The sequence below is a fragment of the Vitis vinifera genome, chromosome 6 (assembly GCF_030704535.1).
Source record: "Vitis vinifera cultivar Pinot Noir 40024 chromosome 6, ASM3070453v1".
Taxonomy (NCBI): Eukaryota; Viridiplantae; Streptophyta; class Magnoliopsida; order Vitales; family Vitaceae; genus Vitis; species Vitis vinifera.
This window is the reverse complement of record NC_081810.1, coordinates 19,162,279-19,186,372: the sequence shown is the minus strand read 5'-3', so window position 1 is coordinate 19,186,372 and position 24,094 is coordinate 19,162,279. Positions and strand designations below refer to the sequence as shown.

Sequence of the window (24,094 nt, the reverse complement as noted above, 5' to 3'; positions counted from 1 at the left end):
TCTGAATAGCCTCTCTGGGCTCAAATCCCGGCACCGTTGGCCACACCTTGGACTCATACACCCTGAGTCCAACTGATGGTATATCGAATATCCAGCAAATGCTCTCCGGACTCAAGGTGATCTCAACTCCTCTGACAGTGGAAGTGATCGGTCCTCCAACCCCGCAGGTCACCCGTGAGTAGAAAGTGCAAATCAGAGTTGGGAAGATAGGCTTTGAAATAGTCACCACTGGCAGCCATCTCATCCGTGCAAATTTCTCCTCAAATCCAAAGTACTTAAGCTGGGAGAAATTGATGCTTCTCCCGGGAACAAATTTCCTCTGGGCGAATTTTTGTTTATATCTCTGGTAGTCTTCGACAGAGCCGAAAAGAGCGGTGTCGTACCTCGCCTTTCGGCTAGCCTCAGACTGATATGGCTAAGATGGGTCAGCAGGGCGCTTGCCCTGAGCCCTGGAAGCAGCTGACTCTCTCCTAGGCGCCATTCGAAATGAAGAGATGAAGGAGACGAGGCTGAAGAGAGGGATGCTCACACACCTGCAAGGCCTAACGTGCGGGAAGACACTGACGCAGGCTCTGGTGCGTCTACTGAGGAGGAAATCGCCCAAATGCGAAGCCCTGGGTCCCAAATTCGAAAACCCTACCCTCCAAAATCCAATCCGTAGCCCGCTGAAGGTTGTAATGGTGGCAAAAATCCCTTCAGGGCAGTTGGAACGACACAAGGTTTGACGAACCAGAAGAAAGTAGTGAGAAAGTGAGGCGCGGGAGTCTTTTTAAATTCTAATCCCCGACGAACCGGTCGACCGAAATGAAACTAGTAGTAACTTTTGAGATGATTTGTGGAAAAGTTTTCCTTATGCATAGACTTTAACATCTTAGCATGCTAACTTTGTCCAATGATATTTGCACCTGTTTCACAACAGTACTCATTTTTCCAATATTTCATTTTTCATTGAAAAAAAACATAGATGAAGGCTCAATCAGTATGGAAAGGAAAATTAGGTAAAGAAACACCCAAACTGTTGAAATAAATTAAACATTAGAATATTTTAAATTGAAATAAATATTCAATTAATAAAATTGAAAAATATTTGATATTATTTTAAATTTAAATGTTCAATTTAATTTGAACATTTAGTGTCTATTTGGGTAAGCTTTCTATTCTTTGTTTAAAAAAAAAAAACCAATAGTAACTTCTAAATAAATTGGGTTATTAAATAACTTTTATCACCTCATTTTTTTTAATTAATTTTTAAGGACAGAAGGTGAGCTTATATTTTGTACCTAAAATTTCTACTTCTATATATCAATCTAGGAAAGGAAAAAATGTTGCTAATTATGGTAGATAATTATGAATTTGCCAAACCCTGTCTTGCTTCTTATTTCATCAAAAAAAAAAGAAGAAATTGTTGTCTTTGATTGTTATTCATATAGTTTGTTTGAGAATAATTGACTTATTTGTTTGGCATTTGCCTGGTTATTGTTGTAGGACATCATGAGTGATGCTGAAGATGGTAGTGATGAAGGATCAGAGAGTGAAGAAGGTACCTGCATCTCTTCTGTTGGTATTATGTTAAACCATTTTTTTGTTCTGTTACCTGCTACCTATAATCGTGTCATTTGTCTTTGTGTAGGTTCAACCAGGAAAAAAGAGGCCAACTGAATCTGCCACAAAAACACTTGTTCCTGCTAAAAAGGCTAAATTAGTTTCACCTCAAAACACAGGTGATCTTCAATGTTTGTAATTTGTGGTTTTTATAGCTGTCTTTAGTTATTGATGCAAGAGCTATGGATAATTATGGTTTTCTGAGTGTATCTGTATAATTTCTATGCCACATTATCCTGATATGTGCTTTTTTCCCCTAGTTAAATAATTTAATACAAGTAAATTTGGAATGCATAGGTGCCCCATTCATAAGGTATTCATCTTACCTTACGATAATTTGAAACCAATACTCAAATCAGATAAGCAGCTAATTGACTACTGCTTGTATCCTATGTGGCTAGCATCGTATGGAATATAATTGTTGTATCCTAAAAAATGCATTGTAAGTGATATATTGATTTTGTGTGGCTTCTCCTATGATATAATTTCTATTCATCTTTGTGATTTATGAGAGCATTTCTGCAGGAGGTTAATTTCTATCTGAACTTGGTATTTTTCCTACTAAGTTTTTAATCTGTTTGTTTTTATTAGTATTTTCATGGGAACTGTCATCCTTCTATTTATTCATCTCTCCACCAAAAATTGTTTTTACCTTGTTGGACATCCATTGATAAATTTGTTAGCATATCCCAAATAACCTTCAAATCTTATTTGAAATATGTTTGAAATCTCCTTTGTTCTGATATTGCATTTTAATAAATTTATCAAATTTTTGATATATTTCTCATTCATCTATTGAGAGTAGGAGTCTCCTCTGACAGCTTCCGTTTTAACCCTTTAGTTTTATCCATAATTCATTCTATTGTGGTGGAATTCATTATCTGCTCATTGCTCGTCAATATTCTGTTAATTGTCTGCTAATTGTCTGTCAATATCCTGCACCCTACATTCCCAAGTTAATTTGACAAATTATGATGTGAATTGAGAGAGTACTTGACATGGAGCAATTAAAATGTTTTTTGTTAAAATGTTTTATGGCATGAATTTTGTGTTAATGCTGAAAAGAGTGTTGCTTATGGGGTGCAGATGGTAAGAAGGGTGGGGCTCATACAGCAACTCCTCATCCTAACAAGAAGGCGGGGAAAACTCCTGCTACCGGTGACAAAGGCAAGGGGCAGAGCCCAAAATTCTGGTGGCCAAGTCTCTTGCAAATCTTGCAGCAAGTTCGTCATCTGAACTCACAAAGCTCCTTTTCTTTTGATTCTAGAAACAATGGAAAGTTGTTTGAATAACTCATATGCTTTCTCTTGTTAATAATAACAGGACATTCAACTCAGAAAATGCGCTTCAATCCCATTCCAAGGCTAAGCATGGTGTCTCTTAGAGCAAAAGAAGTCTGTCTGTCGAAATCAGAAAATGAGCTGATTATTATGCATCAAGTATTTCAGTTTTGTCACAACAGAGAGGGAGAGGAGAGGAGAGGAGAGGAGAAAGCTTTGGCTTAAATTACTATTTTTGTTAACGTTTTGCTATTCCTGTACCCCGTCTCTGGCGTCTTAGGAAGTTTTATTTTCTAGTTATTGGTTGTGCAATTAGTCATATGAGTCTTTGTTGTCCCATGAACTTAACTTATCATCTGCTTTTATTCATATGGCGTGTGTTTGTAACATGCAAATTATATATCTTCAAGCCCATCTCTATGACTTTCTTTCTTATTTATTTTCCTATCTCCTTTCCGATACTATCTAAACATGGGAAAATGATTATTATCAACATTTTTTCCTTTGCTAGATTGATATATAGAAGTAGAAATTTTAGGTACAAAATATAAGCTCACCTTCTGTCCTTAAAAATTAATTAAAAAAAATGAGTTGATAAAAGTTATTTAATAACCCAATTTATTTAGAAGTTACTATTGGTTTTTTTTGTTAGAGAATACCTTACACATGTGTTCAACTTTATTTGCAAAGTAGTGTTTTGTTAAGTGTTGAGAGACACCTAATACCCAAGGCCTCCTTTAATTGTTTCTGAAGAAACAATTGCTCACCTTAGTAAATGTGATTTTCTTTCAAGAGCCCCTGCCTTCCGAAGGGAAATTCCTTTGAATCCACTCCAACCTCAATTTGATTGTCCTTGGCATGTAAAATAAAGACACAAAATAGATAGAAGAACTAAATAAAGGGTTTTGAATTAGAGTGAGCCTTTATCCTTTAAAGATATATTGTCTTTTTCTTATATCTAGTCTTTTGTGGAACCTGTCTTTCACTCCATTTGAAGCCACCATAGATTTAAAAGGGGTACTAAGAGGAAGACCTAAGTAAGTAGACAGAAGACCACCCGCCTTATAACCAATCTCTAAAGGCCACTCTTCTAAGTTCTCCATCATTTCCATTGGAATTAATTTGCTCTAATCTAGATTAATTTACAACCTTAATATAGCCTCAAACCACATAAAATCGACTCAAATAAGTCATTTGGTTCAAAGAAGACTTACAGGAAAAAATAGGATCAACAACAAACAACTTGTTGGACAGAAGTAAACACTACAACTGCAGATGGATGTGTAAAGGAAATTTAAAGGCTCACAACAATGGAAATCAATGGCTCACAAGTGAGGATTAAAAATTAAAAGTTAAAACAGTGCCCTTAATGGGGAAGTCAAAAGTGATCCAATGCCATCGGCCTGTTACCAGCAATCTCATTTTCATTTATAGCACCATTCTAGAATTGATATTTGAACTTCAAGTCTATGCAAAACACAATGGAGATATTTGTTTTCATAAGACATCCAAATGCACCTCAAATAAAAATGTATTTAAAATAGTAAATAAAGAATGGGTTTAATAAGGAAACCAGAGGGCCAAAACTCAGTACGATAATTCATGCAAGTAGGCCAGCATAGCTCACCCTATTGTAGTAAGTATTAACCGGTCGACCGGTTGTATGCGACCGGTTGACCTGGGAACTCGACCGGTAGACACTGGTCCATTTTTGGTGCGAGTCCCAAAATGGTCAGTGGCTACCGGTTGCAAACAAACATGCGACCGGATGATGCTATTTCTCGACCGGTTGACACTGCCATTTTTTTTCCCCCAAAACCAAAAGTGGGACTTGCTACCGGTTGATGCATTGCCTCATCCGGTTGAAAATACCCAAGTTTTATTAAAAAAAATATAGTAGGCTGACCATATTCGTAGACATTATAGTAGATTAGACAAAGGGAGTAGAATACATATGTTTTACGATGAACCAATACTGAGTATAACCTTTCTAACGCATGATTCTTCTATGGTTTTGATGGAAATAGTCATAACCTTCCTTTTGCCATCCGAAACCAGGGATTTCAGACTCAGTATTTAAAATACAAAAGTTTTCATGGCACCCAAATGGGAACCTACATTATGTGATGTCTACCAACAATTTAAAATATACAGAAGAAGGTTTAAAGAGATGAAAATAACCTATATATCAAGAGCTATAAACAAAATAAGATAGGTAATATATATACATGTAGAGGAAAATACATCATCCATATACCATCATTTGCATTGAGCGAATACATTTACGCCATTTATGTGAATGGCCGATGACAACATCCATAAGTAATACGAGAAGTCATAATAACAAAAGGGCATTTATATTAGCCAAATGTCAAAAAACAGAATAAAAGTTTAATAACTATAAAACTAGTACAAAATGTAGAAGGGGTCATTAATGGTCTGGTCCATGAAGCGGGAAGTGGGATCGGAAGAAGACCATCATCTCATCATGCTGGCGTCGTATAACTTGCATACCCTCTTTCACTTCCTCGTGTAAACCATCAATGTGATTCTCCAGAGATGTCAAACGTCGGTCATTGGCTAATACAATCTCCTCCAAGCGGGTACCAAGGGACTTAATCTGGGCATTGAGGTTATCTGATGCCTCAGAATCGTTCGGTCCAATTAGTGAAGGATGATTTGTTAACTCCCTAGCTCTTACACCACCTGTTGACGGTATTTGTGTGACATTTGCTTTTGCATGAGTTCTTCCCTGTACATCCTGATCTTCATATTTTTCATCGTCCGAGGGCCCATTGTCTGAAAAGACATCAACCTCTGAGGGGGGAACGGAAGACTTCCTTGCCCATGAACCATCTTTCTTCCGTACAAAATGCATGCGCCGAAGTGAAGCCCGATCATATGTATCAAATGATTTGAGTTTTTTCTCGTCTGTCTCATTGCGCAAATTGACATTGAAGTATTTGACAATTGTTGTGATAAACATGCCATAGGGGAGAACTGAATCTTCGCTGATTGAACATGCTTTCATATGTTGGAAAATTATGTAACCAATATTAACCTTTCTTTCTGTGAGAATGCTGTCAACCAAAAAAGCCTCCAAGAAAGATACATCATCTCGGTGCCCTCCTTTAGGGATGAAAATGTACGATATCATGTGATGTAGGATACGACTCAACACAGTCAACAAATGGGAAGTTGGTCTATCAGATCTCGGGTAACCACATAGCCTCTCTAAAGCTTCTGCAGGTTTGAAACCTTCCACCCTTGGCCACTTCTTAGCTTCATACAAACAAACCCCTTCGTTTGGAATCTCTAAAATTCGACAAAGTGCAGCAACATCAAAAACGAACTGTACACCGTTAATCGTGGTAGTAATGGGTCCTTCGTCTTCGAATGTCATATTGGAGTAGAAACATTTGACAACCTTGGGATAAACGAACTCATTGATGGAGACAATCGGAAGCCAACCCATTCTCGCGAAAAGCACATCGAAATGGAAATAACTGAGCTTTGCAAAAGCAATGTTCCTACCCGGGATTACGGTCCGATTCGCAAAGTGAAGATGAAATCGTTGGGCTAGGTCAGGGGTTGCGAACGTATATCGATCAAAGGTGGCCTTCTTACGAACCTCCGGACTTGCTTCCACGGCCGGTCGTTTAGCATTGTTGGTGGTGCGTTTTGCTCCATCCGAGGTGTTGTGGGTGGTTTCGCTTGCTTGTTGTCGGTCGGAGGTCTTTTTGTTGGTCTCGCGCATCCTTGATACCGGCGGCCTCTTCCCTTTCCGACTGGGTGAGGAAGCTTCGACCGGTGCTCGTTTTGGGGGCATGAGTATTCAGATGGGCTTCAGGTATTGCGTGAGGATGAAGAAGACTGAAGTGGAAGACGGACGGGTTCAGGTCTCGCGCGAGGATGAAGAAGAATGGAGTAGAAGACAAAGGGGTTGAGGGGTAGAACTGGTTTGAACATCGGTCGACCTTCGTGGAAAGACATCCACTTTATGAAGTAATTAAATTTTAATTAACTTAATGTCTTACATTATATTTGTTACACTTTTAATGTAATAGTTTCCATATGAACTGATTAAACCTATAATGGATTAAATGAATAAATATTTTGATGTACCTTAAAGAAATTAATTGAAGTTAATTTCACAAAATTTATATTAAGGAAAATAAAATATGAGAACTTAAGTTAATTAAATCATATAAATTAACTAATCTTTTTGATAGGTACGATATAGTATAATGAACTCACTAAGATATAGTCAGACCTATTAGATTAAAATTGTAATTAACTAACATATACTACCATAGGGGCATCAAAATTAATTATGGTTGTATGACAAAATGTTCGAATAAGTACGATATACCATGGTGAGTGAAATAAATTAATGAATCTGAATTTATTTAAAATATCCATAAGTAGAATATCATAAATTATCTAATTTTACGTAATTAAGTGTAATTAACCTACCTTTATCATGTCTAGGATATATTATGAAGCATTAATTAAAAATAAATTACGTTAATTCATGGAAAAATATAGTGTAATGAACTCACTAAGATATAGTCAGACCTATTAGATTAAAATTGTAATTAACTAACATATACTACCATAGGGGCATTAAAATTAATTATGGTTGTATGACAAATTGTTCGAATAAGTACGATATACCATGGTGAGTGACATAAATTAATGAATCTGAATTTATTTAAAATTTCCATAAGTAGAATATCATAACATATCTCATTTTACGTAATTAAGTCTACTTAACTAACCTTTCTCATATATAGGATATATTAGGAAGCATGATTTTAAAAAAAAATACCGTTAATTGATGAAAAAATATAGTAAGTAGGAAACGGTATCAAAACATAGTTACAATAAATAGGCTAAACAACAATAACAAATGTCAATATTATCAATTAAGTCCATATATCCCCTTTATATTTTGTTAAGTTATACACATATCCATTTGCAATGGGTGTAAAAAATATCCACATTAGGCTGACTTTCCCAACTGATATAAATGTTATATTTAATGGCACCTAAAAAACTGATGCAAATATCCAAACTATCAACCACTAAGTGTACCATTGTTGGTAGGTTTTCAACATGTGGCAGCCTATTAAAAAATGTAATAACTCCATCAACCAACCACATACATATCTTACTATATATTTGGGGGAGTTTTAGTATTGTAAGAACCTTACCATCTGAACGAGGTCTGCTATTTGTTGGAGAACAGGTCACAAAAAACATCCAGAAGACAAATCTTCAGGTCAAGCTGCATCACACTTGGACCTTCCATTTTAACGGTATGATCTTTAACTCAATAAAGAATAGGAAAACAAATCCATAATACATTTTTTAAGCTGAATGCCTTCATCTTTGAAATGGATGGGGGAATATTTCCAAAACCTAATAGTGATTTTTAAATGGTATGTATTGATGTTAAAGAGTTTGGATTTTGATTGTCTAAAGCACATTGTTAGTAATATGCATAAGTGATCTGTTGAACAGTTGAGATTAATTTAGTTAATATAAGTGAGTCATGTTGGCTGTAAAAATCACAACATCATCAAAATGATAGGGTAATACATATTCAAATGACTTAAAAAGAGAGAATCAACCTTAAGAAATGTGTATTATTGACTCCCAATATGGGGTAAGTTTGGAATAAGTTTGGCGGTGTACCCAAAAGCTTCCGTGCTTTTAGATAGAATTATATAAAAGTCATTTTCCATGTTTTTAAAGAAAGTGGATGAGAGGTATTAATTATTGTGACTGGCAAACTCCTTGAAGATAGCAACTAAGATTAATGTTGGAAATTTTGTTAACATAGTATGCCTAAATAAGGCAACATTATAAAGTTCTGATAAGGAATGAAGACCTTAATGAAATCAACAACGAAAAGAAACAATTAGCTAATCGGTTTACATATTAGGCCAGTAGCTACCGGATGAGGAATTTCCTCAACCGGTTGAGAAAAATCCTCAACCGGTAGCAACTGGTTAAAAAAATCCTCAACCGATTGAGGATTTTCATCAACCGGTTGAGGAATTTTCTCAACCGGTTGAGCGAATGGGGTATCAACCGGTTGATGTTTTTTTGGCCAGTGGCTACCGGATGAGGAATTTTCTCAACCGGTTGATGAAATTCCTCATCTGGTAGGTACTGGCCAAAAAATTCCACAACCGGTCGACCGGCTTAATGCGACCGGTAGATAGATATTCTCAACCGGTAGACACTGCCAAATTTTTGTGAACAGCACTAAAATGCATCCGGTGAATTTGTAGCTCAACCACATTATAATAGCTTAGAGCAAGGGAAGAGAGTAGATTCGGGTTACAAGGAAACAAAAAATTGAACCGATTGTTGTTTTATGCTCATCAAGACCAACAACACCATCCGCTACCCAAAAAAAGGTTGGACAATCTGAAATATTGTTATTGCACAAGGACCGCCAAAAGCACTACAACCTTAGCCTCAGCAGGAGAACCATGTCTACGAAGTTGAACTTAACTATTACTTCACTTGGTTGTCTAAGGACAATTTAAATTATGTGTGTTTCTGTATAGATGTCAGACGTGGATCATTGTCTAATGCCATATTTTGAGGGTATTGGTGTCGCACTTGCATTTTTCACAAGTTATTTCCTCAACATAATGATTTTTAAGTGATATTTAATGATTTTAAAAAGTTTTGCTTATGATTGTGTATAGCAGAGTAGTATCAATTTTGCAACATATGACCTTTTAAATGGAAAATCATGGGGAAATTATCACGTGTGCAATCTACACCGGTTCTATAATTTATCAAATTCTAAGTTTTTTTCCAAAAATGAGAATAGATGACGTTGTCGAATTCGGTTTATCTTCAAGTATGCAATCAATTGATACAAAAGTGATACGATAATTTGTTAAAGTATTATTGGGGAATTTTTTTACCTTATTTATGTAATGTAGATCATGCAATCGGTGAAAGAGAAAACAATCAAGCGGGAGTTTGAAGTGAAGGAGGAGGACGTCGTCAATGACGATGCATTTATCGGTGCCACTTACGACCTGGGTGGAAACGGTGTGAAACAAAAGGTGTTGAAGGGTATTTCAGATGAAGAAGTCTACAAATTGCAATTCGATCGCATAGATGAGGCTGAAACATTTTACAACATGTTAGCTAGAGTAGCCGGATTTAGTATTCGAAAAGATGATTTGAAGCGAGACAAGAATGGAGATATAATATCTCGAAAGTGGGTGTGTTCTAGAGAAGGACAGCGAGCGACAAAGTTTATTGAAAATGACAAGCGACAGCGTGAGCCACGATCATTGACTAGGGTTGGATGTGAAGCTACATTTCGTGTAGGCTTGAATAGGAAAGATGGAAAGTGGATTGTAAAGGAATTTATAGGATATCATAATCATAATTTGGTCGATGCTATCAACACACAATTCCTTCGGTCTCATCGAACAATAAGTAATCTAGAAAAGGCACAAGTTGATGTTTTGCGTAAAGTAGGTGTTAAAACCACACAAATTATGGACTATATGGTAAAACAATCAGGGGGACATGAGCACGTCGGTTTCACACAAAAAGATATATACAATCACGTTGATGCAATGCGTAGAAGTGAAATTAAAGACGGTGATGCAGAAGCGGCATTGGCTTATTTGTGTGGAAAGGCAGAAATGGATTCTTCATTTTTTTATAAATTCAACAGTGATGAAGAAAGTCGACTAGCAAATTTGTTTTGGGCTGATTCAACTGCTCGAATGGATTATGCGTGTTTTGGAGATGTCCTAGCATTTGACACAACCTATAGGACAAATGCCTATAAAAAGCCTCTAGTAGTGTTGGTCGGTGTTAATCATCACCATCAAACTGTTGTATTTGGTTGTGCGTTATTGATAGATGAAAGTGTTGGGACATATGAATGGGTGTTGGAGACATTTCTTGATGCAATGATGAATAAGAAACCCATATCTGTCGTAACCGATGGGGATAAAGCTATGTGTAAGGCAATTAAAAAAGTATTACCCGATACGTGTCATCGATTGTGTGCATGACATTTGCAACGAAATGCATTCACGAATGTGCATATTAAGGACTTCTCAAGGATATTTGCAAGGTGCATGTTCATGCGGGGGAATGAAGAAGAATTTGAAAAGGTTTGGCATGAAATGGTTGCAAATTTGGGACTTAATGAGAATCGTTGGGTGACCGAGATATATGGGAAACGTAAAAGATGGGCAGAGGCGTATTTACGTGGAAATTTCTTTGGAGAGATGAGAACCACACAAAGGTGTGAGAGTATGAATGCATATCTAAATAGATTCTTAAAAATTCGCTTGCGACTGTATGAGTTTGTACAACAATTTGATAGAGCCATACTGAGAATACGGCAAAACGAGGCAAAGGCAGAGTTCGAGTCGAACAATTCTTCACCCGTGCTTTCAACCAAACTAGCCATACTTGAAAATCATGTTGCGACGGTATACACAAAAGAATCTTTCCTTAAATTTCGTGAGGAGATGAAAAATGCTGAGTTATTCTTTGTGGTTGGTGTTGTAAGTGATCATTCAATGCGGGCATACACCTTATCTAAGTTTAGACACCCGAACTTAAATTGGGAAGTACAATTTTGCCCGGATATTGTAACATTAAAATGCTCATGCATGATGTTTGAGTCAATTGGCATCCCATGTTGCCACATGGTGGTGGTTATGAAGGTGGAGCATTTGGAAGAGATTCCTCAGTCATGTATTATGAAGAGGTGGACAAAGTTAGCAAAGGTGTATACAAGATCAGTACCAGTGAATGAGACGGATAACAACATGGATCAGTTTGTACGATATGGTTCATTGAGTTCGATGTGCAACAAGCTCTCCTACTTTGCGTCAGATACGTCATCTTCATTTATAGAGGCCAAAAATGAAATACAAAATTTGACGGCGAGAATGGAGGAACTCTATAACTATAATTTGAAAAGGAAGAAAATAGCATCAGATGGAGCGACCGGTACTAACCAAGTTCGTGATCCAAATATTGTGAAGTCTAAAGGGAATCCAGGCAAAGTGGCAATGAATGTTCAAAAGGGAAGACGATGCAGTCGTTGTAAAAGAGTGGGTCACACAATTCGAAAGTGTCCAGAAGCTACAATCCCTCAAAATGCTCAGTCGGGTTATATGGTATGTCATATTCAATAAAAATTGCCCCTAAGATTAATTTTTGTAGGTGTACTAACATAAATGACTAACATAATTGTTTTGATGGCATTATGAGTACGTAGGAGGAAACTAATTTGTCTTCCCAATGTGACATTCAAAGGGAAATGATGCCTTCAACAAATTCATCAGTTGACATTTTTGCAACCTTACATGTATGTACAATAGGCTTGTTATATAATTTCCAAACATTGATAACATATAATTCAATAATAATTGACAACACTTAATTATTGAAACATACAGGGAATGTTAGGGGAACAGTTGCCGAATGACCCATCTGACATGTACATAGATTGGGGTGAACTTAATAATGTAAGATCGGGAATGAAGAAACACTTTTGACATGAATTTCAGCTATGCATTATTTAATGATTAGGTTTAATTAATTGGAATGGAATTGGATAGCTGAAAAAAAACAATGAAATGTGCATGTGCAGATAGCAGGATTTCAGCAACATGAACAAAGTATGTCAACACCATGTGAAGGTGGGGATCCAAACAAATATCCAAATGAAAAGGATATGCAACCTTTTTTTTATTCCTTAGCGGAGTAAGGGATGGTAGGTATTAAATCAGTATTTATATTAGTTGACGTTATCACTTCCACTAATGTGTACTTTTAACTTAACTATTTAATGAAAAGTTTGAATTTTGATCAAGAGTCACGTTGATTGATAGAATGCAATATCCTCTACATTTATAATTTAATTGATAACAAGGGATAAAATGATTGGTAAATGGAGAAACCGATTCATTTATATCATGTCGAAAAAAACGGTTAATTATGCGGATTTAATTAAATTCAATTGTGGTTAAAGTTTGACAATTAGGTGGTTATGAGTTAACTATAGGAAAGTAATCAATATGATGTAATTCACATGAAATAGGTAAATTTAGTGATTTTACTCAAAATGGGTAAATCGTAGTTGGGTAAATCGTAGTTAGGTAAATTGTAATGCCAGTTTCCATCAATTTCAAACCTTATAATTGAACTTAATGGTACATTGTCGAATGTTTCCATAGTGAAAAGTTATTGGTACAACTCACATCATACCCTTTTTGTGCACAATAGCATTGCAGGAGGCAACCGGTTGAGGAAATTCTTCAACCAGTTGAGGCATTATAGACCAGTGGCTAACGGATGAGGATTTTTCTCAACCGGTTGAGAAAATTCCTCAACCAGTAGCTACTGGTTAAACAAATCCTCAACCGGTTGAGGAATTTCCTCAACCGGTTGAACAAATGTGCATCAACCGGTTGAGGATTTTTTTGACCAGTGGATACCGGTTGAGAAAATTTATCAACCGGTCGAGGAAATTCCTCAGCCGGTAGCCACTGGTCAAAAATGGCTCAACCGGTTGCTCAACCGAGTGTGCCAAGCTGGTCGACCGGTTCGAGACATGATCGACCGGTTGAATTTGATTAACAATATACGCAACCGGTGGAGGAATTTCCTCAACTGGTTGATGCCCATCTTCACCCGGTTGCCACTGGTTAAAAAACCATGAACCGATTGAGCAAATTCCTCAACCAATTTGCTATATTTGTCAACTGGTTCTCACTGGTCAAATCATTCGTCAACCGGTTGAGACAATTTCTTCATTGATCAACCACTTTCCACAACTAAAAATATGAGGAATGTTCTCAACCGGTACGAATAATGCGTATGCCTATGAAAAGTGGACATAGATAAATCGTTGGACTGGTTCTTACCGGCTGAACGACATTCGTCAACCAGTGTAGTAATGTACTAACTATATATTGTTAGCATAGATAAATGAATATTTACAGATCTGACTAGGTTAAAGATCGTACAAAATCACACATGTCGAACATGAATGATACCAATATATTACAATTTCATTTTGACGACCATATTGAAAGAAGAGTATTTGGATATTGAAATAAAATGGACTTAATCATTAATAATGTATGGTCATCGAAGCTCACAACTTCCCAATAAACATGACGATATGTGGATATGGAAATGATAAATATTTGAAAAATAACAAATATCATAATAATAATTTTTTCATTACTCGTGTCGACGTTTTTGTACAAACAATAGCCACAATGGTTTGTTTTTCTCTATTTCCCTCGTGTAAAACTAAATCACATGCTATTTCTCGACGTATTTTCATAGAATTACAAAAGTCGAAGCTCGTCATCGGATCACCATTTTTGAATCTCTGCATATGTCTAATGACATGCACTCCACAGTCCCACCTAAGAAAGAGAAAAGAAAAGCAAAACAACTTATTCAATGCTTGTCTAATTATACCTCAGGAAAAGAATAGTAATGTGAGTTATGTATTCATACTAACCCATTCTCTTGGGTCGGAATCGAAGGAGCCCAATCAATGGAGAATTGGAAGACATCTTTCCCTATGTCATACAGTTTGAAGAACGTTTGACAAAATTCAACCTAATTTATTATGAAAGTGTTAATAAATATGGAAGAGGAAAAAATAGAATAGAAGAAAAATATAAACATGGAAGCATACCACTGTTTTGACACTCTGAAACTGGAACTTGTCTCGATTCTTCGATCGTAATGAGTCCAAAATTTGGGTATAAGAGTTTTTGAAGTCAATGACACACAGATACCAATGACCAGGGCATTCGTCATGCATTGGAATAAATAGCTGTAAAGTTAGAAAAACAATATATATGAGTTGGGGCAAAAAAAATCTACTATATTATAGGTGAAAACAATATCTATTCTAAATTTCATATATGCAATTAAACATTAGAAATAATTACTAACCTTCTCGCAATCATCCAATTCACTAATGTACTTACTCACGATGGATGTTTTTCTATCGAAAACAGGATGAGGACTCCCGCACAAAATCATTTGCTAATAAGAAAACATAATACGAACATTACTATATTGTACTTAATATGTAAGTAAACAACAAGAGAAATATGAGCTTACTGAAAATGTCGTGGGAAGATAGCATCTTATACTTTGTATGCCTATGAATTGTCTTTCAAAATAATTTAGCTTTGAGGCTTCTAAATTTATTACATGTTGTTGAACAATAACTTCAATAAATTTATTTAACTAATATAGGATGCATTTGATATAAATGAAGTAGGTACTTACAACATCCATCAAATTTTGTCTAGGACGTAAGCATGCAAAATCTCCACGAACTCCATGTTCATGACCAAAGTCAACAAGAAGCTCACTAAAATAATAATATGTTCAAACAAACTTTAGTAAATTGGAAGCATATGAAGGCTAAAATTGTAACAACACATCTATGAATGTTCTAGACGCGACAAACCTTTTTGACAACGCTTTATTGAAAACATAATCAGCGACAAGAGATTGAAGTACATTGAATGATTGAGTATCCACCACGTCTTCACGAATGGACATGGGGATTGACTAATTCGAATACAAGACATAATTATTAACTATATATGTTAAGTATCAAAAAATAAGAACAATGATATTAAACTATTTGTATTATACCTCTGATGCGTCACGTTTTACCATCTTCCTTGATTTCTGTACAAACGAGGAGACCTTCAATTTACTTGGTTTCCTCTCCCTTGATGAACGTGTTTTCATGACATGATTAGGATAACCACATAGTGCTCGTAATGGTTCCTAATATGGAAAATGTCAGTAATATACATCTATTTACTATGTAATGGTTAAGTAGTTGTAAAGAAAATAATTTTTTCTTTTATATGATACATACCTTTCCATAATCTCTTCTACTCCTTTTGATTGGAAGTGGTAAAAAATTTTCATTTTCGTCTAGAATGATATGCACTTCAATTGATGTAGCACATGCATCTTCATTCTTTTCATTCAAGTCCTCGGTGCATAACTTCTCATTTGACAAAGTGTGAAGATAATGTTCATTCACATTCATATTGTTCATATCTTCCAAACTTCTCTCGCATGAGAGCATGTCATTCTTCGTTCCTTCCTCGTGCATTCTCAAAGGTTTTCCGCTTGACCTAAGGAAGAGACCTTTCACTGTAGTATAATTCTCCTCAAATTTAGCCAAAATTTGATCACAACTACTACTACTTGCACCATAAGCCATATCAAGTAGATGTGTCTTTAATTGTTGAAAGGTTTTATCCATCTCCATTAAGTTCCCACCATCAACCTAGTGATATATACGAACGTGATTAATAACATTATAATACAAAGGTTCAATGCTAATATAGATAGTCACGATATATTGTAAAACACTTACTCGTTTAATAACATCTTTGTTTAGATTGGATACAAATTTCTCATCGTCCTCATTCTCACTCGCCATTGTCGTTGCATTTCCATCAACGCAATCCCTTATCTCATTTTCTATCACCCATATTTTGAGCTACAATATATTCATCAAAATATAATACATATCATATTTTAAATCACTAAAAACTTAAATCAATAGTAAACGACTTTCAAAACTATAACTTACATTCTCATTTGCATATCCACCAAGTTTTTTCAATCTTCGTTTCCTGTCCAATACTTCATCATCTCTCCAAGCAGTAATCCGATGAGAAGGTCGAGTATATAACGGTAGGAATTTCTCTTCAATCGATATATGCTCGTGGTAGAATAACTACGAGTATATTTGACATAGATATATAGTTAGTTCATAAATTATATTAAAACAAAATCGTATTTCACTATAATGTAAATTAATTACCATTAAAAACAATAAGCAACCGCAAACCCCACTTTGTTGTTTCTTCTTAAACTCTTCAATCCCGTGCACAAGATAAGACAACACAAATTCTGCCCAATTCATCTTCTTTATTGAATCGATGTCTTCCACAAAATGTAAGAAAGAGCGATTCACAAAAAGCTTCATTGTTGGGCACAATAATGCACCCAACACAAATAATACAAAATGAACTTTAAAATCGTTTCCACCCTCTTTATCCTCCCTAATTTGATTTTCTAACATCACTAATGGCAATCGCCCTTTTTTATCACAATATTTTTTACATAAATCATTCTTATGACCAACATCTTTGTTCATGCCAATCTTGAACCCTCTTGCCCTCAATCCCATAATAAATTGAACATCAATGGGGGATAATTTGATACAAGTATTATACAACTGTAACATATAAGTGTTTGGATTAAAACTATTTATCAACCAAAGACATAACCCATGATCAATTTTCCTACATCGAAGTTGCAAGAGGCTACCAAATCCTATTTCTTCTATGGCTGCCTTTTGCTTTGGTTCTAAATTTTCAATCACTCTAATAACTCGCTCGGGGGAGCATCGAGTTTGAAGATATAACTAAAAAGATACACAAACATCAAACATGTTTACATTAATATAATTTCCAACAAATACATAAGTAAAGAAATTAAATATTCATTACAAATAAAAATTACCTTTGGAACCACACCCTTTTGAAGTGAATATTGTTTTGAACTTTCTTTGGACTTTGCCATGAAATTTTCTTTTTCTACTTTTGAAAGTGCATTCCACTTCTTGCCTAATTTTTTCCTCAACTACAGTAATTGGTCACATAATTTAAATTCTAATTTTAAAATGTAATTATATTAGACGTAGCAAAATTACTCCTTACATCATCATTTATCTTCACTCCTTTGTCCTTCTCTTTCATCATGGCTAATTGATCGTTACTACAAAACAATTTAAAACAAATTTAACAATAACAACCACAAAAAATAAATTAAAAAACATATTATTTTACATATTTCTATTTTCCCTTACTAGTAATGTATCCAAGCGCCGATAGGCCTTTTTGGACTTCTAACAACTTCAAGACCATCGCATTCGCTCCTAAAAATTAAATCAAAGCATTTAAGTCAATTTTTATAATATGATTTCAAATATAATAAATCAAACATACTTTCACCACCACATTATCTCAACATAAGTTTTTTTTTCACATTTCAATAAATTTTATTTTTATATCTTACTACAACCAACCAAATGCCAATTAAAATACAAATACCATTACAACTACAACATCCTCCCTAAATATCTTTTACATTTAAAATGATGACAAAATTAACATACAAATTTTTTTCAATGTTCAATAATCTAACCACACTCTTTTTCTATAATGTAATCAATCCATAAATCTAACAAAAAACATGAAATATAATGGACACAATATTGTAAAACACATAATTACTACTCACATTTTTTTCCCTTTATATAGAACTCGCCAAATAATTAGGATACAAGCGCCTTTTGAGTAACAAACAATTGTGTCCTTCTCAGCTTTCTTTTCCTTAGTACTACACCTCCTCTTCTTCTTCTTCCAGCTACGTCTTCAATTCGGGTTTTTAAACCATTAAATTTAGAACCTGAAAACACCCCCTTACACCTCTTAAACAAAATATAAAATATGAAGAAAACACAAGAGTTATGAAGATTCCACAGAAATTCTCCGTGTGACAAAATGCAGGGGTAGGGGGAAAGAAAGCAAAAATTCAAAAAATTTACATAAAATCTTCGAGAAGAAGAATCTAGCAGAAAAAATAGCTGACCTGGACATCGGGAGAAATGAAGTCTAAGACTCGGATCTTGGCACCGACCTCGCCCACAATCCTGAGCTCACGATCCTTGAGGGAGACTTCTTTGATGAGGTCAAGACGTCGACTTGGAGGAGGTTGGCCCGGTTCACGGCGATGGTGGTCTCCACCCACCTATGAAGACGTCTTTGATCCCGGCTGACGGCGAAGGTGGTCTCCACCTAGCTGTGGAGACGTCTTTGATAAGGTCTGCGATGTCGGCCTCGAAGAGGTTGGCCCGGTTGAAGCCGACCATGGTCTTCACCCAGCTGTGGACAATCAGTGGAGAGAAAAACGGGAAAAGGGAGAGAAAACAAATATGACAACGGGAAATGGGTGAGCTATGGAGGAAGTCGGCAAACAAAGATGAGGAAGTCGGCAAACAAAGATGAGACCAGGAAATGGGTGAGCTGAGGAAGTCGGCTATGGAGGATGCGTGAGACACCCAGCTATGGAGGGGCGAGAAACGGGTGAGCTGAGGAAGTTGGCTTATGGAGGATGCGTGAGATGGAGGGGAAGAGAGCAAGAGAGCAAATTAGGGGGGAAAAAGGGGAAAAGGATGCCGAATGGGGGAGAGAACGGGAGGGGAAGGTACCCGGGAGAATTTTTTTTGAAATTTTTTTTGAAATTTTTATTTTGGATGGCTGAGATTTAATCATTTTCATCCAATGGATGAAAAAAAATGGAGGCATGGTACCGAAGGAGGTATTGTAGACTTTTCCTTGCAACAAAAGGTAATCAAACTTAAAAGTTCCAAATGAAGATCCTCAAAATGAACCCAAGGTTATCCAAGCACTATAGAGGTCAACGCTTGAATCATTGGCCAGTTGCATACGTACTCTACCTTAAAACAGCTTTGGAAAACTCAAAAAATGTAACACATGTTCTTAATTACATTGTTAATAAATAAATAGCATGGTATATGAACTTAAGTAGGATCAGAAATATGCCTATAGTGATAAATAATGCAAGTTTAACCTCATTTATGTTAAAATTTAAGGCATGTGTGTAAATTGTTTGGTTAATTTTTGTTAGGTTATAAGAAATTAGATTTGATATTTTTTAATTGGATTAAGCCTTTGTTTTCAAAGATTTATAATAATGATCATTTATTAGTTCTTCTCTCCAACTACTAGGGGGAGAGAAGTAAAAACCAGGACAAAGGCTAGAAGTATGCAAAAATGATCTACTAATTTTATTAATACGACTTGCAGCAAAAGGCAATCAAACTTAAACTTGGAAACAAAGAAGAACCACTTAAGCACTAACATAAAGACATGGAGAACATAGAACATATTCAACTTTTGCAAGCTTGTTGGGCACATGTTTAGAACTTATTCTAGTGAATCTAAGACCCTAACAACTAATGACTGACTAAGGGCTTCATTTCACCATTAGTCTTAAGGTTTACATGAATTTTAGCACAAATTTTAAAAAGATTAGGATTTTTTTTTAATTTGAATTTAAAATTCATTGAAAAATTCTTCTTTTTAGATTATTAGTAGAAAATTCTTTCCAAATTAATTTATTCCAAATTTTCATAAGTTCACTTTATATTTTTACATCATTATTCTCACTTATCTCAATCATATTTATATGTTTAATTCCAAATTGATTCTGAAATAAACTTGCATTCAAAACGGTGCAAAACCATAGAAAATTACAGAGGTCCTAAATCAAGATGAAAAGAACAAAGTTATCAATTTAATCTAAATAACCTAATGTACTAAAAATATTATTCCTAATGTAACATTTTTTTAATGAATATAAGAGTAATAGAGTTCAACTTCATGAAAATATCTCACTCAATAATCCTATTATACTTTTAACTTCTTTCTGGCTAATTCTATAACTTGGGCGTTGGTACTCAACTCCTAAGAGGGCATTCTCAGAAACAAGCTTTTTTTTAGCTTTGTACCTTGAGGACGATATTTCTAAAGGTTCACAGGTATATATAGGGAAATACTTGTTGTTAAGATATTTCTAAAGGTTCTATAAGCATATTTAATTAATTTCATTGAAGTAATGGAGATTCTCTTATTGATAGTGGCGCTAGAGGTGGTGGGAGTGGTGCTTTTGTGTTGAAGGACATAGTAGTGGTGGCAGTGGTGAAAAGGAATTGAATAGTACTGGGGATAGCTTTAATATCGGATGATTTTCTAATTTTAAAAACAGAAAATGTAACATATACGCAATCGGACGTTAAATTAGTAGACTATTGATAAATGAATTGAATGCTTGCATGGTGGTAGAATGAACCTACCATCTTTGAGTGTATACATCTTACAAATGCAAAGGAAATTAAAACAAAATCAGAAAGGGTTTTATTGATAAACTGCATCCACGCCATACGGTAGCTAGCTAGGCCTGGGTTTTGGTCTCAACGATTTGAGGTCAAACCGCATACGCACTCTGGTGGAGCCTTGGTGTCACCATAGCCGAAAGAGAAACTGCCTTCTGCAGTGCAAGCCCGAAAGCTTCGTCCATGTTGATCTCAACTCCATCCGGAATTTTCCAGTCAAATGAGTGTACCAACGTCCCTAAAATGTACTCAACCAGCACTATTCCCATTCTAGCGCCAGCGCAAATCCTTCGTCCAGCCCCAAACGGGATCAACTCAAAATCATTTCCACGAGGATCAATTTTTGCATTTCTTCCACTTAAAAATCTTTCTGGCCTGAATTCTTCGGGGTTTTCCCAGACATCAGGGTCTCGCCCAATTGCCCATATGTTCACGCTGAGTCTAGTGTTCTCCGGGATGTAGTAGCCGTTCACTTCACATGCCTGGGTTGAGACACGAGGAAGGTTCAATGGGGTTGATGGGTGCTTCCGGAGGCTTTCCTTGCATATGGCTTGTAGGTATGGAAGTTTTGGCAAGTCAGACTCCACGAGCCGGCGGTTCCTTCCAATCACATGATCCATTTCTTCCTGAGCACGCTTGAGGATGCTCGGGTTTTTCAACATCTCAGCCAGAGACCACTCGATTATGCTCGCTGAAGTATCTGTCCCCGCGGCAAATAAATTCTAGCAAAGGTAGCAAAAATATCGTTACATGCTGTCAAATGAACAGAGAACAAAATGCTAAATACAAGCCAAATTAACCTAAGAAAATCTCCTATAAATTAAAATTTTATATTATCAGGACATCTTTGAAATTTTAAAAGTTTTATATAATATTTTATGGAAATAAAAATATAATGTTTAGACGAAGTGATTGAATCTTTATTTAATAATGAGTGTTAAAATTATTAAAAAAAATATTGTCATTTTTTATTTTATAAAAATGTAATAATTATTTTTTAACCATCAATTATTTTAAATAGTAAATAATAAGGAAAAAATTTTAAATTCTTTAATCAGTTTTCTTCATAACCATTTTTATTTTTATTTATCAATGTCATTTCAAAAAATATAATCTTGATTTTTCAGTTTTTTCATTAACTCTTTATTAAAAAAAATTAGCACTTATAAATAAATTAGATAGAGTTTATTTCAAATTCTAATTTTATTGTATTAATTAAATAAATATAAAAAGATTTTATTTTAAAGGAAATTTAATTTTAACATAAATAAAGTAAAAATAGAATTTAATTTAACATAACTTCCAAACATCAACTAATTTTTAGAATTTTAATTTCTTAACATGAAGGAACTAATAATAAAAAATATTGATTCCAAAAAAAAGAAAAGGAAACATTTTAGTATAAATTTATTTAAAAATAAAAATCTTTATTTTACAAAAAGATAAATATGGAATAAAAAATCATAACTTACAAAAGTTATTTTTAAATAAAATTAGAGATGAGTTCTAACTATAAGTACCTGGAGGAGCGCCTTAATGTTGGAAAGGGTGAGCTTCTCCCCTGTAGTATTTTCTTGATGGCCCATGACTACGTCCAGAAAATCTGGGTTTCCCTTGCGCTCATGGGCTGATGCCGTGTGCTCCTCTATCATCCTTGTCAATAACTTGTCGAACTTCTTATGTAGATGCTTCATCCCGCGCTCGATCCCTTGGATGTCCATCCATGCAATGGACGGAATAAAATCGCCAATATTGAAGTACCCAGCACAGGTCATGAGCTCCACCACCATGTCCTTGAACTCATTTGACTCCGACCCTTTTGTTTCAAACACCCGGCGGCTTAGTATCACTTGCCCTATTATGTTGGCGATGGAAAAAGATAACATCTCCGGCACCACCACCGGCTCCTCTCGCTGGCTCAACTCAAGCATGGCTCGAAGCATGTGACCTAGCTCAACAGTTCGAACCTGAGACGAGTCCTCAAGAGCCTTCCCACCAAGCATGTGTAAGTTGCTTAGCTTTCTCAGGAGCTTCCACCTTGGCCCATAATCCGCAAAAACCATGTCTTGGGCACCATAGGCCAAGTGTGTTGCACCGGCATTAGGCGGGCGGTTCGAGAAATTAATGTCTAGGGTTTTAAGGAAAGCCCGAGCTGCCTCCGGAGTTGAGGCCACCACCATGCTGTTAGTGCCCATTTTCAAGAACATGACAGGTCCGTATCTTTTGGCCATCTTTGCTAGTGCAACATGAGGCATGTTACCTAGAAGAGGAAGAGCGCCGAGGAGCGGCCACCCTCTGGGGCCAGGAGGGAGCTTCCGGGAAGGTTTGGGAAAGAGAGAACGAATGAAGAAGCGGGTGATGAAGAAGAGAAGAGTTGCTGCAGCAAGCTCAGGCAAGAGGCTTGTATCTATGGCCATGGCTTGTGAGTATAGGACAGTGAAGGTGGATATGAAAATTGAGCTAGGTTTGTGGAAATATATAAGGCATGAGGCTATGGGAATGGTAGGCGATCAGCGAAGTTGTTATTCACGCGTCCAGACATTAAAGACCATTGACCCTTGCATATTACTTGCCCATCGTACCCTTTGTCAACGCAACTTAGTCATATTCAATTAATATTAAAGAGTACCAACAACAAAGCTTACTTTTTCACAAGTTTTTATATTCACGAAAGCTTAAAATCAAACAAGATATTTTTAAGAAAAGAAAAAACATAAATGAAAATGGAAAATGAAAACTAAAAAATGGTTTTTAAACCAAACACAACTTAGTAATTAAATTAATTTTTAAACATTATAATATTATTGATATCAAACATATCTAAATTTACCATAAAAACTTCAATTTATCTATTAATATAATAAAAATTGGATAATTTATTTGATATGATGTGTCCATTATAAATATTATGATTAATATCATATTCTTGATTGGTATATTATGTCATTTTATATATTATTTTAATTAGTTTAAATTATTTATAAATGTTTCAAAGGAAATAACTTGTCACAAATCACGTTTTTAAATAATAAACCTACATTAAAAACTCTTAAATCTAATTTAAATTAATTTAATATGATAAAAAAATAATTAATGAAAGTTTGATTTATTTAAAATAATAAAATGAAATCTTCATAATTAT

General features: G+C 35.4%; 2 protein-coding genes and 1 long non-coding RNA gene across 3 annotated transcripts; 2 read left to right on the top strand and 1 right to left on the bottom strand.

Moving 5' to 3' along the window:
• Positions 1-1,623: 1,623 nt before the first annotated feature.
• On the top strand, positions 1,624-3,013 carry LOC109122764 (uncharacterized). The gene is made up of 3 exons (XR_002030254.2): positions 1,624-1,721; positions 2,689-2,825; positions 2,926-3,013. It is a non-coding gene; the product is annotated as an uncharacterized LOC109122764 (long non-coding RNA).
• A 6,725-nt stretch (positions 3,014-9,738) lies between these two features.
• Positions 9,739-12,454, top strand: LOC104879676 (protein FAR1-RELATED SEQUENCE 5-like). Its single transcript, XM_059737235.1, has 4 exons — positions 9,739-9,768; positions 9,854-10,903; positions 10,991-12,073; positions 12,356-12,454. The coding sequence occupies exons 1-4, from the start codon at positions 9,739-9,741 to the stop codon at positions 12,452-12,454; spliced, it is 2,262 nt and encodes a 753-aa protein (XP_059593218.1).
• Positions 12,455-20,850: 8,396 nt separating this feature from the next.
• LOC100266025 (flavonoid 3',5'-hydroxylase 2) lies at positions 20,851-23,396 on the bottom strand. The gene is made up of 2 exons (XM_003632194.4): positions 22,473-23,396; positions 20,851-21,674 (listed from the first exon to the last, which is right to left on the bottom strand). The coding sequence occupies exons 1-2, from the start codon at positions 23,367-23,369 to the stop codon at positions 21,045-21,047; spliced, it is 1,527 nt and encodes a 508-aa protein (XP_003632242.1). The 5' UTR covers positions 23,370-23,396; the 3' UTR covers positions 20,851-21,044.
• Between the last annotated feature and the right edge of the window lie 698 nt (positions 23,397-24,094).

Excerpts from the sequence above, each read along its gene's own strand:
- LOC100266025 (XM_003632194.4), bottom strand. The coding sequence starts at position 23,369 with ATGGCCATAGATACAAGCCTCTTGCCTGAGCTTGCTGCAGCAACTCTT. Across the intron at positions 21,675-22,472 it reads ACATTAAGGCGCTCCTCCAG|AATTTATTTGCCGCGGGGAC; the intron begins GTACTTATAGTT and ends TACCTTTGCTAG.
- LOC104879676 (XM_059737235.1), top strand. The coding sequence starts at position 9,739 with ATGACGTTGTCGAATTCGGTTTATCTTCAA. Across the intron at positions 10,904-10,990 it reads GGGATAAAGCTATGTGTAAG|GACTTCTCAAGGATATTTGC; the intron begins GCAATTAAAAAA and ends GTGCATATTAAG. Across the intron at positions 12,074-12,355 it reads ATGCTCAGTCGGGTTATATG|GGAATGTTAGGGGAACAGTT; the intron begins GTATGTCATATT and ends TGAAACATACAG.